The sequence below is a fragment of the Stomoxys calcitrans genome, chromosome 3 (assembly GCF_963082655.1).
Source record: "Stomoxys calcitrans chromosome 3, idStoCalc2.1, whole genome shotgun sequence".
Taxonomy (NCBI): Eukaryota; Metazoa; Arthropoda; class Insecta; order Diptera; family Muscidae; genus Stomoxys; species Stomoxys calcitrans.
Genome location: NC_081554.1, coordinates 188,351,192 through 188,363,507, shown reverse-complemented (window position 1 = coordinate 188,363,507; position 12,316 = coordinate 188,351,192). Strand labels below are relative to the sequence as shown.

The 12,316-nt window shown below is 28.6% G+C and overlaps 1 protein-coding gene across 9 annotated transcripts in view; it reads left to right on the top strand.

Annotated features, from left to right (window-relative positions):
- LOC106081378 (sodium/potassium/calcium exchanger Nckx30C) overlaps positions 1-12,316 on the top strand; it is a 351,807-nt gene that overhangs the window by 271,988 nt on the left and 67,503 nt on the right. For 7 of the 9 annotated variants that reach the window (XM_059365276.1, XM_059365280.1, XM_059365283.1 and 4 more), the window contains exon 5: positions 10,415-10,608. In XM_059365276.1, coding sequence (XP_059221259.1) covers positions 10,415-10,608 — 194 coding nt within the window. The remainder of the gene's footprint in view (positions 1-10,414; positions 10,609-12,316) is intronic. The other 2 variants (XM_059365281.1, XM_059365277.1) reach the window with 1 other exon arrangement.

Below are 12,316 nucleotides of genomic sequence, written 5' to 3'. Positions count from 1 at the left end.
ATATCTGCTCGAGGCCATGGGGATGATGATGACGATGATGATGCCATTAAATATTGAATGCCAAACAATTAGCACTATTTATTCTTGTTGATAATTTTATCTCAAATACATCCCATACGTACACACAGACACACAGCCAAGCAAATTTAATTGACTCTCATAGCAAATTAAGTAATAAAGTAAATATATGAAAATACTCTTCTCATATTGTGCAAGGGCAAAACCAGACAAAAATAAAATGGATTAAAATTTTTTGCAATAACAAGTTTTGCTTGTTTGTTTGTTGGAAAATTACAATGTGCAGATAATTTGTATGTTAATGTGTTGCTGGGAAACTCCCAGCAACACCTTAAACTGTACTTTGAAATTTATTTGTCTAACACCAAAAGCATGTGGAGATATTTTATGAATTTTCGCCTAAGAGCAATTGGAGGAAAAGAAATAATCATAGTTTATTGCTTTTGGCTAAAGTTAATGGGCAAAATGTGTTTTGAGCTTCTTACACACACTCTCCCTCTCTCTTTCCCACTCTTTTATATGTATTAAATATCTTGCCCCTAAAAGTATACCCCCAATATTGAAGATATTTATATTAATAGCTTTCTATTTGGTCATGGCCTTTGTCCAGGCTTTTATGTGAGACCACTTTTGCTTTTAATTTAACACAGTTATCCACACACCCTCATCCAATGTGGCATACAATAATTTTTATGACCTTCAACTATATACACATTGACACATTAGGCAATAACAATGACTGAAGTTTTATATGAATTCTCATACGCGTATAAATATATTTACCCAGCTATGTGTTTGTTATTATCAAGTAATACAATTTATATATATATTAATAACATATATCAAGCATTTGCTTCCCTTTTCCATGCATTTCAGTCATTCGATTGTGGGATTTATGGGATTTTGTTTTCGATTACACAATAATTACTTACATATATTACTTATAAAGATTAATTAACAATATAGGAAAAAATATGTTGCTATTAATAAATGTTGTTTGAAATATCAAAGTTATTATTGCCTATATTTAGGCTGAAATAAAACGACAGAAATCTTTTGTTCGGAGGGTGGAATTGAATAACCCCAAGTTTTAAGTTAAGTTTATATTTATTGAGTCTTTTTTTTTTAAACATTGAAATGCTTTGGTCATAATAATACATTTAGTGAAATGAACGTCCTAAAAGTATACTTCAATAAATGTGCCGAAACATAAATTAATTTTAAATGAATGAAACATCTTAAGATAGAAACTCTTTTAAAATTTCAATCTCAAAGAAAATTTTTTCAAAATTTCATTTCAATAAAAAATAGAATTTTCCATAAAATAAAATTTTGACAAAAATTTCTATAAAAATTTGAGTTATTACATAATTTTTTATAGAAATGTAATTTTGAAATATTTTTTTTATATTAAAAAATTTTTTTGTAAATTTTTTTTTTAGAAAATTTTGACATAATTTTATTTTTAAATACAATTTTTCAAGATGCTTTGATTTTTATAGAACTTTTTGTGCAAATTTTATTTTTAAAGAAATTTTTTTTTTAAAATTTTATGTATAAAAGAAAATTTTTTCCAACTTCTATTTTCAAAGAATAATTTTTCAAAATTTTATGTTTCTAGAAAATTTTGCAAAAATTTTATTTTTCAAGAAAACTTTTGTAAAAATTTAATTCTTATAGATTATTTTGTCAAAACTTCATTTCTTTCGGAATAAAAGAAAATAAATAGTGTAAAATTTTAATTTTAAAAAAAAATTTGTCAAAATTTATTTTTCAAAGAAATTTTTGTCAAAATTTATTTTTCAAAGAAATTTTTGTCAAAATTTATTTTTCAAAGAAACTTTTGTCAAAATTAATTTTTCAAAGAAAATGTCAATTTTTTTTTTTCAAAGAAAATTTCAAAATTTATTTTTCAAAGAAAATTTTGTCAAAATTTATTTTTCAAAGAAATTTTTGTCAAAATTTATTTTTCAAAGAAACTTTTGTCAAAATTTATTTTTCAAAGAAAATTTTGTCAAAATTTATTTTTCAAAGAAAATTTCAAAATTTATTTTTTAAAGAAAATTTTGTCAAAATTTATTTTTCAAAGAAAATTTTGTCAAAATTTTATTTTTATAGAAAATTTTGGCAAAATTTTATTTTTGTAGAAAATTTTGGCAAAATTTTATTTTTATAGAAAATATTGTCAAAATTTTATTTTTATAGAAAATTTGGTAAAAATTTTATTTTTTAGAAAATTTGGTAAAAATTTTATTTTTATAGAAAATTTTGTCAAAAATTTTTTTACAGAAATATTTTCAAAATTTTAATTCATACTGATTTGTCAAAATTTTAATTTTATAGAATTTTTTTTCTTATTTCCTGAAAAAGTTTTGGCGAAATTCAAATTTCGAAACTTAATTTCTTTAAGAAATTTCGGTTCAGTTTTGCAAAAATTCGCTGTAAAAGCTTTTTTTGGAACCTTCGACTTTTTGTCAATATGATGAAAAACCAATGTATAATTTTAGGGTTTATATAAAATGACAAAAATATTATCTTGAATTTACTCGCATATTTCAACTTTTGTCAACCTTCTCGCTGATTTTGGTAGTAATTGATACTTTGCGCGTATTTTCTTTGTCACATTTTCCATTAAACTTCCGTTGAATTTATATTTCAACTTTTGCCAGCCTCTACCCTGATTACGGCTGTAATGGATACTATGCGCGTATTTTCTTTGGCATATTTCCAATAATTAATTTCCATTTTTACTTTTATAATTTCATCTGTATTTCGTTGAAGTTTGTCTTCTTTTCCTTGGAAAATATTTCAAAAGCTGAATTTCACAAAGTTTTATTTTTCGCTCCTTGATATCTTTTTGATTATGACCAAATGTTGTTCTTGAAGAATTTTCATCATTCATAAAATTTTATAAATTTTGCTGGAACTAAAATCAATATTTTGTTACAATAAATGTTCATTGATGACAATTTCATTTCTGGCAATGCTAAAGTTGGTTCAAGGTCTTTGCAGTTATCTGGAAATTAATTCCAAATTTGCCTCAAATTTCTGTGAATTTTTTTTTGGGATCAAAATATTTTGAGGAATAGAGGTAGAAAATGTGAAGAAAGTATATGTAAATGACAAATAAATGGGGGTTCTAAGACATTCAGGTTATAAATCATGATAGAAATGCCTTGTACAAAACCCTTAATTCTCTGAAAAATTCTTGATGGAATGGCGGCAGTGTTGATCATATAAGAGGTCCTTAAAGTATATTACAATAGAACTTTTCAAAAGTTTAAAAATACCATTAATCGTTGTTAACGTCTATCTTTCCTTGTTAACAATGCAAATTTGCCCATGAACATTCCGTTGAGGAACATGGGTAAACTTCTCACATATCAATGAGTGCTGTCCGATTCAAGTTAAAGCTCTTTTTTATAGCCGAGTCTGGATGGAGAGCCGCAGTGCGACACCTCTCTGAGGAGAAGGTTTTACGTGGCTTAGTGCCACACAAATGTCGGCAGCATTAGGAGAGGATAAACTTCGCTGAAATTTTTGCTGATTTTCTCGCGAGGATTCGAACTTAGGTATTCAACGTCATGGGCGGACATGCTAACCTCTGCGATGCTTAGGCTCTCGTGGATACTTAGGAGCTTGTGGAGACTAAGGCTTTTGTGGAGAGGTAACCTCTTGTGGAGACTTAGGCTTTTGTGGATACATTGGCTCTTGTGGAGACTTAGGTTCTTGTGGATACTTTGACTCTTGTTGATCCCTAGGCTCTGGTGGAGACTTTACCTCTTGTGGAGACTAAGGCTCTTGTGGAGTCTTGGGGGTATGATAAGCTCTTTTGTAGACTAAGAATCTTGTAAATACTAAAGTTTTTTGGTTGATACTTAAACACTTGTGAATACTTTTTCTCCAGTGGAGACTCTTGTGAAAACTTAGGCTTTTGTGGAGACTTAGGCTCTTCAGTAGGCTTAAGCTTTTGGGGAAACTTTCATTCTTGTGGAAATTTACTCTTTTGACTTTTAGACTTTAGGAGGCATACGTTTAGAATAACAAATTGCTTTGCTCATTCCGTTCTAGTAGGGTTTTAATTTGGAGACTTAAGCTCTTGTGGAGACTTAGACCCAGTGAAGATATATTCTCTTGTGGCCAGTTAGCCTCGTATGAAGGCTTGGGCCATAATAAAGATGTAGTCTTTCTAGACTAAGTCTCTTCTATATAATCTTTACGCAAAATTTACAAATTTAAAGCATACATTTAGGAGTCTCTGCTTGTTGTAGTCTTTCTTGTAATTGCATCGAATCCATAAGAAAATATGTTTCGATGTTGGGGTAATGCACAAAACATGCCAATTTCTCATACCCTGTTCTGAAGGGAAGCATAAACCATCCCCATCGTTCGAGCTATAAGGCGGATGAGCCGAAACTTTCCTCTTCAAATAAATCAATTTTGTCCGCAACAGGCCTGGTTTCAATAGTTTATACCTCCGATACCACCATTTACGGGATATAATCTCAGTGTCATAAGTATTTGGCTTCGGCGTTGATTTGGCTGGTTGGTCCTGCTTCTCATATGAGTTTTTGAGCAATATATCCATTTAATGTCTTTCGGCTTCCATTCAAATGGAACCCAATCTCCATGTTTTTGAATGTAGTTTTACGCTTTTGATAAACTTCATCACATTCGAATAGCGAAAAACATCGTCCTCAATTGCTATGAGTTAGATGCATATTGACCGTAAACTCCTAACAACAATCGATAACATTTCCAGCTTCACTGAATTATAATGACAAGCGTTTACAACATATGTTATATTATCATTATTGTCGTTAACTAGTATACCCAATAAATTAAAGCATACATTTAGGATGATTAATTTTACCCATTCAGAGATATGTATATCCAAACAATTTTTGTTTGTGAAGAAGGCAAATTATCTCCACAAAAAGTTAAAAATTTAAAGCATACAGTTAGGCTGCTATATATTAAAAAGTTTTTCTTAGCAAGAAACACCATTTTATAAAAGGCAGGTTATTTATAGAATGATAAAAAAAATTTAACTATAGCCCAAATTAAACAAATCCATTGTTTTAAAAACTTTTTGGCTATAAATGTTTACAATTTTTCCATGATTTATTGAATTAATTAAGAAGAAATTTTTTTGATTAACATGGATTTGGCTAGTATGGGCACAGAATTCTTTATCCTTTTGTAAATAACACTTGACAAAGGGTTAAAATTAATTTAAATAATTTTATTGTAGAGTGATTTAAATGTTAATGGAAAAGTGTTTAATTAATTAATTAATGAACTAATTGACTGGCATGTTGGCAATGTGAAATATATTTTTTATTTGTGTTTTTTCCTTTCTGTTGTGTTAAATGCTGTTCTGTGATGTCCTGTTGTGTTAATGCTTTAAATAGATTGAAACAAAATTTTGATAAAAATTTAAGTTTTTTTTAAGTTTGAATAAACATTTGAAGAAAGTGTAAAGTCGAACAAAATTTTCATAATGCTAGCATAAAAATAGATATAGAAAAACCCCTTTCTTAGCAAAGGCACTAGCCCAATAAGAAAAAATCCTATAAAAATATGTGTGACACCAGGAAAGAGGAAAATTAACATATAGTACTGTCGGAGCTCCATTTTCTCTTTCAAAACTAAATTCCCTTAGATTGTGTAAAGTAAATAGACTTCATAAAATAGTTAACCTGGAAATCACCGCCAAGTTGAACATATTTCAGTTCTCGGAATAGCTCTGTGAAAGGGCTTCAACGCTCTTCTTTATTACATGAACAGATTTTAAGGAGTCTATGCTTTATCTACAACTTTCCTTACCCTGCCAAACCTTAGTAATATTCTAAGGGAACTTTTACCCCTTTTTGTCGAAAACAAGCACCGTTAAAAGCCTTGTAGCTTTTAGTGTAGACAAACACCTTGTGAGATTTTCCATTGGATATAAAATTTTTGTATAAAATATAAATGTAATAAGATAGTGTACCATATAAATGTCCTTTAATTAATGGCTTTTTGGCTTTAGTAGTATGTGTCAGCAGTACGTCTTTCTCTAAACACTACCAAACTCAAAAACTAGTTGTCCTTTTGTAGATATAAAAAAATCTGTATTTCCCCGCCTTAAAATATGCTATACATTTTCAACAAAATGCTTTCAAAGTAGACCACCATAAAAAAGCAGCTGCAGCAGCTCTAAACATTACATTCTACTTTAGCTCCTATTATCTCTCGCTATCTCTGTTTAACCACCACAACCACCAACCACTACCCCAAAAAAACCACCACAAAAAGCAAAAAAAAATCGAAACTCTAATCAAACTCAATTCCTACGCAAATCATAACGACAAACAATATCCTCCAAACTCAGTATCTATTTGGCCGTGGCGTGGTAAATATATGTAGTGGAACCTATCTTATTACGTAGTATTTATTTAGTTATACTTCTAGACACCTTATAAAGCCATCGAAAACAAGACGAATTTTGCTACCAACTTCTATTTAATGAATATTTTACTAATAATGAAAACCCCAACCCAAAACAAATATTTTATTAGCTTTTATTTTTTGCTAAATTGGTTAAGTAGTGACCATAAAACTCAAATATTTCTCCCTAGTAAAAATTTGACTATACACCCTGTATTATATATCCCCTAGTTTCAAAGGTCTTCATAGCCTGCTCTTTTTCTCCCTCGTCAGATTAAAGTTTAGTTTAAATCAGTGCTTTTCTCTTTCTCTGAAACTTTTTCCCGAAATTCTTTAATCGGATCTTCTGAGTTTCTAAAAGATTTCCTATATCCTAGCTCAAAGCTTTTTCCCTTAGATTAGCTGACTATCTTTCAAAAGCCTTGACTTAAATCTTTCCTTAGATTTCTTAAATTTTCAATTAGTTAAAAAGCTAATTTTAATTAGATACAAATACCAAAAAAAAGTAAAAGTTTTCAAAAGTCATGTTCGGAAAAGCTTTAAAAATAAGTTTAAAATAATTTCCACCAAAAAGCTTTATTCTCAAAGTTAAAATTTTTAACCGGAAAATAACAACTTTATTGTAAATTTTGTCAAAAGCTTTAAAGCTTCGAAGGGTTTATTCAGTAAATTTGTATGATAAAAGCTTTAAACTTTAAAAAGGAATTTTCTCTAAAAATGCTTCAAAAAGCTAAATTTTCTCATGTTAGAAAAATTTTAATCTATTAATCTATTAAAGTCTCTGTTACATTAACGCTTCATAAAAAACTTCTTTAAAAAACTTTGAAAAAGATTTGAGAAAAAAGCTTTCAAAAAACGTTAATAAATAAAGCTTTTAAAATGCTTCAATAAATAAAGCTTTTAAAAAGCTTCAATAAATAAAGCTTTAAAATCTTTAATTAATAAAGCTTTAATAAATAAAGCTTTTAAAAAGCTTTAATAAATACAGCTTTTAAAATGATTTAAAATAAAATTTTCAAAAGCATCAAGACGTTAACAAAAGCTTTAATGTGTAAAAGTTTTAATAAATAAAGCTTTTAAAAAGGCTTTTACAAATTTTTAACAAATAAGGCTTATACAAAAGCTTTACTGAAAGAAGCTTAACAAAAGTTTTAACAAATGAAGCTTTTAAAAAAGCTGTAATAAATAAAGCTCTCAAAAAGGTCTCAAAGATCTTGCAAGAGCTTTAAAAAAGCTTTTACAAAAGCAAAAGCTTTTGTAAAAAGCATTAACAAATAAAACCTTTACAAAAGCCTAAACAAACAAAAAAAGTACAAAAGATTCAACAAAAAACTAGCATAAAAGCATCGACAAGTAAAGCTTTTACAAATACTTCAACAAATGAAGCTTTAACAAAGTTTTAATAAACAAAGCTTCTTTTTACAAAAGCTTTTATTAATAAAGCTTTTTGCTTTTCACGAAACCTTTATAACATAAAGTTTTTTACAAAAGCTTTAATCAATAAAGCTTTTTACAAAAGCCTTTAATAAATAAAGCTTTTGACAAAAGCTTCAATAAAAAGCTTAGAAACTGCTTTTAACGAAAACTTTACTATAAAAATAAAAGCTTATTAGTTAATGAATAGAATCAATTTGGGAACATTGCACAAACCTTTCACACATCGTCTGTGCTGTTCGATTTAAGTTTAATCTCAATGGTAAGGGATCTCCTTTTTATAGCTGGGTCCGAAAGCCGTGTAGCTTGGGGACACCTCTTAGAGGAGAAGCTTTAACATGGCTGTTATGTCATTAACGTGGCACAGTATCTTACAATGACGCCAGCATAAAGATAACCACCGCTGAAAAAAGTTTTTCTGATCTTCACACCAAGACTCGAACCCTAGCGTTCGTTGTCATAGTAGTACAAGCTGACCTCTAAGTGGCCCCCGCTAATATTAAAGCTTTTTTTAAGTTAATAATGAAACTTAAAATAGCTCTAAGCGAACTTTACCAAAGAAAGCTTTTCAAGTAAGAAAAGCTTTTAATTTTTTTGGAGTTTTGGGTTCGATTCCCATCAGCAGTTTTTTTCTGCAGCTACTTTGGTGTCATAATGGACTAAAATACCTAAGCGTTCGTCGTCATATAGTACAAGCTTACCTCTAAGTGGCCTCCGCTAATATTAAAGCTGCTTTTTTTAAGCTAATAATAAAACTTAAAATGGCTCTACGGGAACTTTGCTAAAGAAAGGTTTTTTAGTAAGAAAAGCTTTATTAAAACAGCTTTTACATTTTTTTTTTTAGTTTTGGGTTCGATTCCCACCGGCAGTTTTTTTCTGCAGTGATTCTATTTAAAAGATTTATACTCCGACTCTTTGAAGAGGCTTTGACAAATTAAAACGCTTTCTCTGTTTCTATTGCAAATAGAAAAAGCAAAAAATCTGTTTTTTAAGTTAGGCAGATATTGTGTCGCGGCAATAGCATTGACTGGTTTCCGAAATCGCTTGTAAAATAACTATTAAAGAAGAACACTATTCAATGGTAGTGAATGTTTTCAAAAAGCTTACAAGGATTAAGCTTTAGAGAAATATTAGCTTGAATTACTGTTTTGGAAAAAGCTTTAATTGAATTTGAAAGCTTTGGAATGCTTTAATAGAATATAAATTTTAAAGAAAAGTAATTGAACTTTTGAAAAAGCTTTGCTAGAAAAAACTGAAATAAAACCAATTTTACTGGAAGTTTTGTTTAAAAAAGATTTATTAGAAATGAAAAAGCATTTGAAAGGCCTTAACCTTAAGCTTCTTCCAAAAGCTTTTTTATATAAGTTTCTCGCTATTTTATTTTTTCTTTAGTCTTCTTCTTTAGTCTTCTGAAACAAAGCTTTTTTAATTTAATCTTCTTTAGAAAGTTAATTTTATTTAAGCTTCTTTAAAGGCATATTTTATTTAAGCTTCTTCAAAACTATTTCTCGAAGCCTTTTAGGAAAACTTTTTAAAAGTTTTTATAAATAGTTTCCTTTGTTACGAGAATAAAGCATTTAGGTACTAGGGTAATCTTCTTTTATAGAACTCTGTACTGCTAGATTAAATAAGCTTTTAAGAGTTGTTTTAAAAAAGCTTTTCCGAAAAATTTTCAATCCCACACAAATCTTTTTCAAAGAAAGCTCTTACCCCAGAAAGATAGCAACCAAAGCTTATGTGTTTCCCTCTAGCATCCCACTTTCTTTTAGACCCCTTTTAGTACAACTATGCTCTATTTTTCCTATTTTAAGTTTTTCTATAATTTTTCCCAAAAAAAAAACTATTTTCTCTAAAAAAGCTATCCAAACTGAATGATAGAATAACACAAAAATTATTTATTTGTATTTAGAAAAGATAACTTAAATATTTTTTTTTTTTAATAAAAAACAACAAATAATCAATATAAATTTATTCTATATATATAAACAATTTAAATTAATCCCTAAAAATTCTTTAATTTTTTCTTGATTTGCCATAAATACTCTTGACTGAAATTTAATATAAAAATTTTATAAAAAAAAACGAAAACAAAAAACCTAAACAAAAAACAAAACGAAATTCGTTTATTCGATTTTTAATCGATGAAAAATTCTTTTTTCTTTTTTTTCTTCTTCCATTTTTTTATATATGTATAATTTTATATATAAAATTTTCGAAAAATCTCAAAAACCAAATACGGAAAACCATGTGGATTTTACGTTTACGTTACCAAAATCGAACCCAATTCAAATTTCATAAAAAATGAATATCATTTTTTTGTGTGTTTTTTAACTTTTCTTGTGTAATTTTTTTGTCATATTTAAAAAAAAAATAAATTCCCTTTGAAATTCTCAATAATAATATTTTGTACGAAATACCGTAACTGCAAAAAAAATGATTTTTTTCAAATGCCATAAAACACTGAAACTAAATATTAATTTAAAAAAATCCAAATCACATCATTGTTCAAAACACAACCATGAAAATGACAAAGATGATGTTCCAGGCAAGGTGGACGAAAAGGCAACACAATTACACGCCATCGCCTCCCTCAAGGTGCTGCTGGATGCCACAAAGCCACAGCGGGGTGGTGCCACAACATCGGCTGCCAATCATGTGAAAATCAATCTGAAGGAGACCACACTGGCCGATCGTCCCAATGGCAATATCGATACTACACTAGATTCGGTAAGTAAGACATATTTCAATTATGCATTTAAATAAGCACCATTTTCTATATACTTTTTATATAACAATTTTAATACAAATATTTAAGATTAGTATTTAAGTCAAAAATATAAAAAATAGAAGCATACTTTTAGCCATTGCAAAAATTAACGTAAAAATCTTAGTGTTGAAGATTGAGCCAAAATGATATGGAAAGAAAAATGGCAATACAGTTACACCTAAAAGAGCTATCAAGTACCTTAACTAATTAAGAATTTTTAAATTCATAATTAAAATTAATTCCAAATTTTTCTTTAATAGTCTTTGAACAAAGGCTTAAAAATAAATTTTTAGAAACTTCCTTGTTAGATTGACATATATATTTTTCCATCGAAACACTTCTTTTGGAAAATGCATTTTAACAAAGCATCACTTCGTGATAACAGTCAGTACGACTGAATGATATAATTTTCTGCCAGTGGTGATGTAGATGCAAGAAATTAAAGAAAAACTTTCATAATGCCTAAATTTCAAATTGTCTCTGGTGTTCCTTTTTCCTCATAAAGTGATGAGGTAGGTGGTAGGTAGGTCCAGAAAATTCTGGTAGTGCATGCATATACAAGCATTGAATTAGAAGTAAACAAAAATAGTACTAGGCCTGTATGTGCATTTGCAAAAGTAGTACAAAACATAAGTGCCATAAGGAAATAAAATGAAAAGTTTCATCAATCGAAAACCCAGTACATGGCCTTTGTGTGTTAACAGCATCTGAAAAAGTATTGCAGATTGTACTAGTGCCCTATGGAAACAAAAAAACGTCATTCACGAAATAACCTGAATGTATTTTATAATTTGATGCATACTTTAAGGGGAGCAAATAAATTTTTTTCCCAATTTTGGAAATCGCACTTAGTATTATTTAATTTAGGTTTAGCTCAATGATAAGGGGTCTCGTATATAAACCAACAGCTCTTAAAAACAAATTTTAGAAGGCTATAATTTTTATATATGACATCAGAAATAGAAAAAGGTAAACACCATCGTAAATGTTCCATGATTGTCTTGCCAGAATATCCATGTTTTCTGCATTATATGCAAAGATGCAAACCTACGAATCAAAGTAGCCCCCAGATGTGCATAGCTTAAAATATTTTGAGCTATTAAAAATATATAACTAAAAGTATGCTACACAAAAAATATCTCTTTATTTTTGATAAAAACACAAAAAATTAAATATATCCCCTAAAAGTATGCTTCTATTTCTACACAATTGATTAAAAAAACCAAAGTTATATTTATATCATTGACAAAAAATTATAATTCGACAATCATCGTAAAATTGAAAACAAAAAATATTTAAAAAAAAAATGTCACACACTATCTGCTGCATTTGATTTCGTATAAAACGATAATTATTTTCGATTTCATTATTTTTTTTATTTGAAAAACATTAAAATTATATCCATTCAATGCAAGTTGTTCATCATCTCATTTTTCCCTTGTAATTAAGTGGGTGGTTGCTATGTGATTTGTTTTTTAAGAGGTTTTTCCGATAAAGCTATTTTTCCAACATAACTTGGTTGATCTGTATCAAGTTAAAGCCTCATAAATTTAGTTATAAAGACTGCGGGATGAATACCGCAGACAAACGTGCTCATAGAGACGACGGACATCCTTCGATGGTGGATATAACAAAGATAAAATGTATTTTGTTCAACGATTTTCTTAA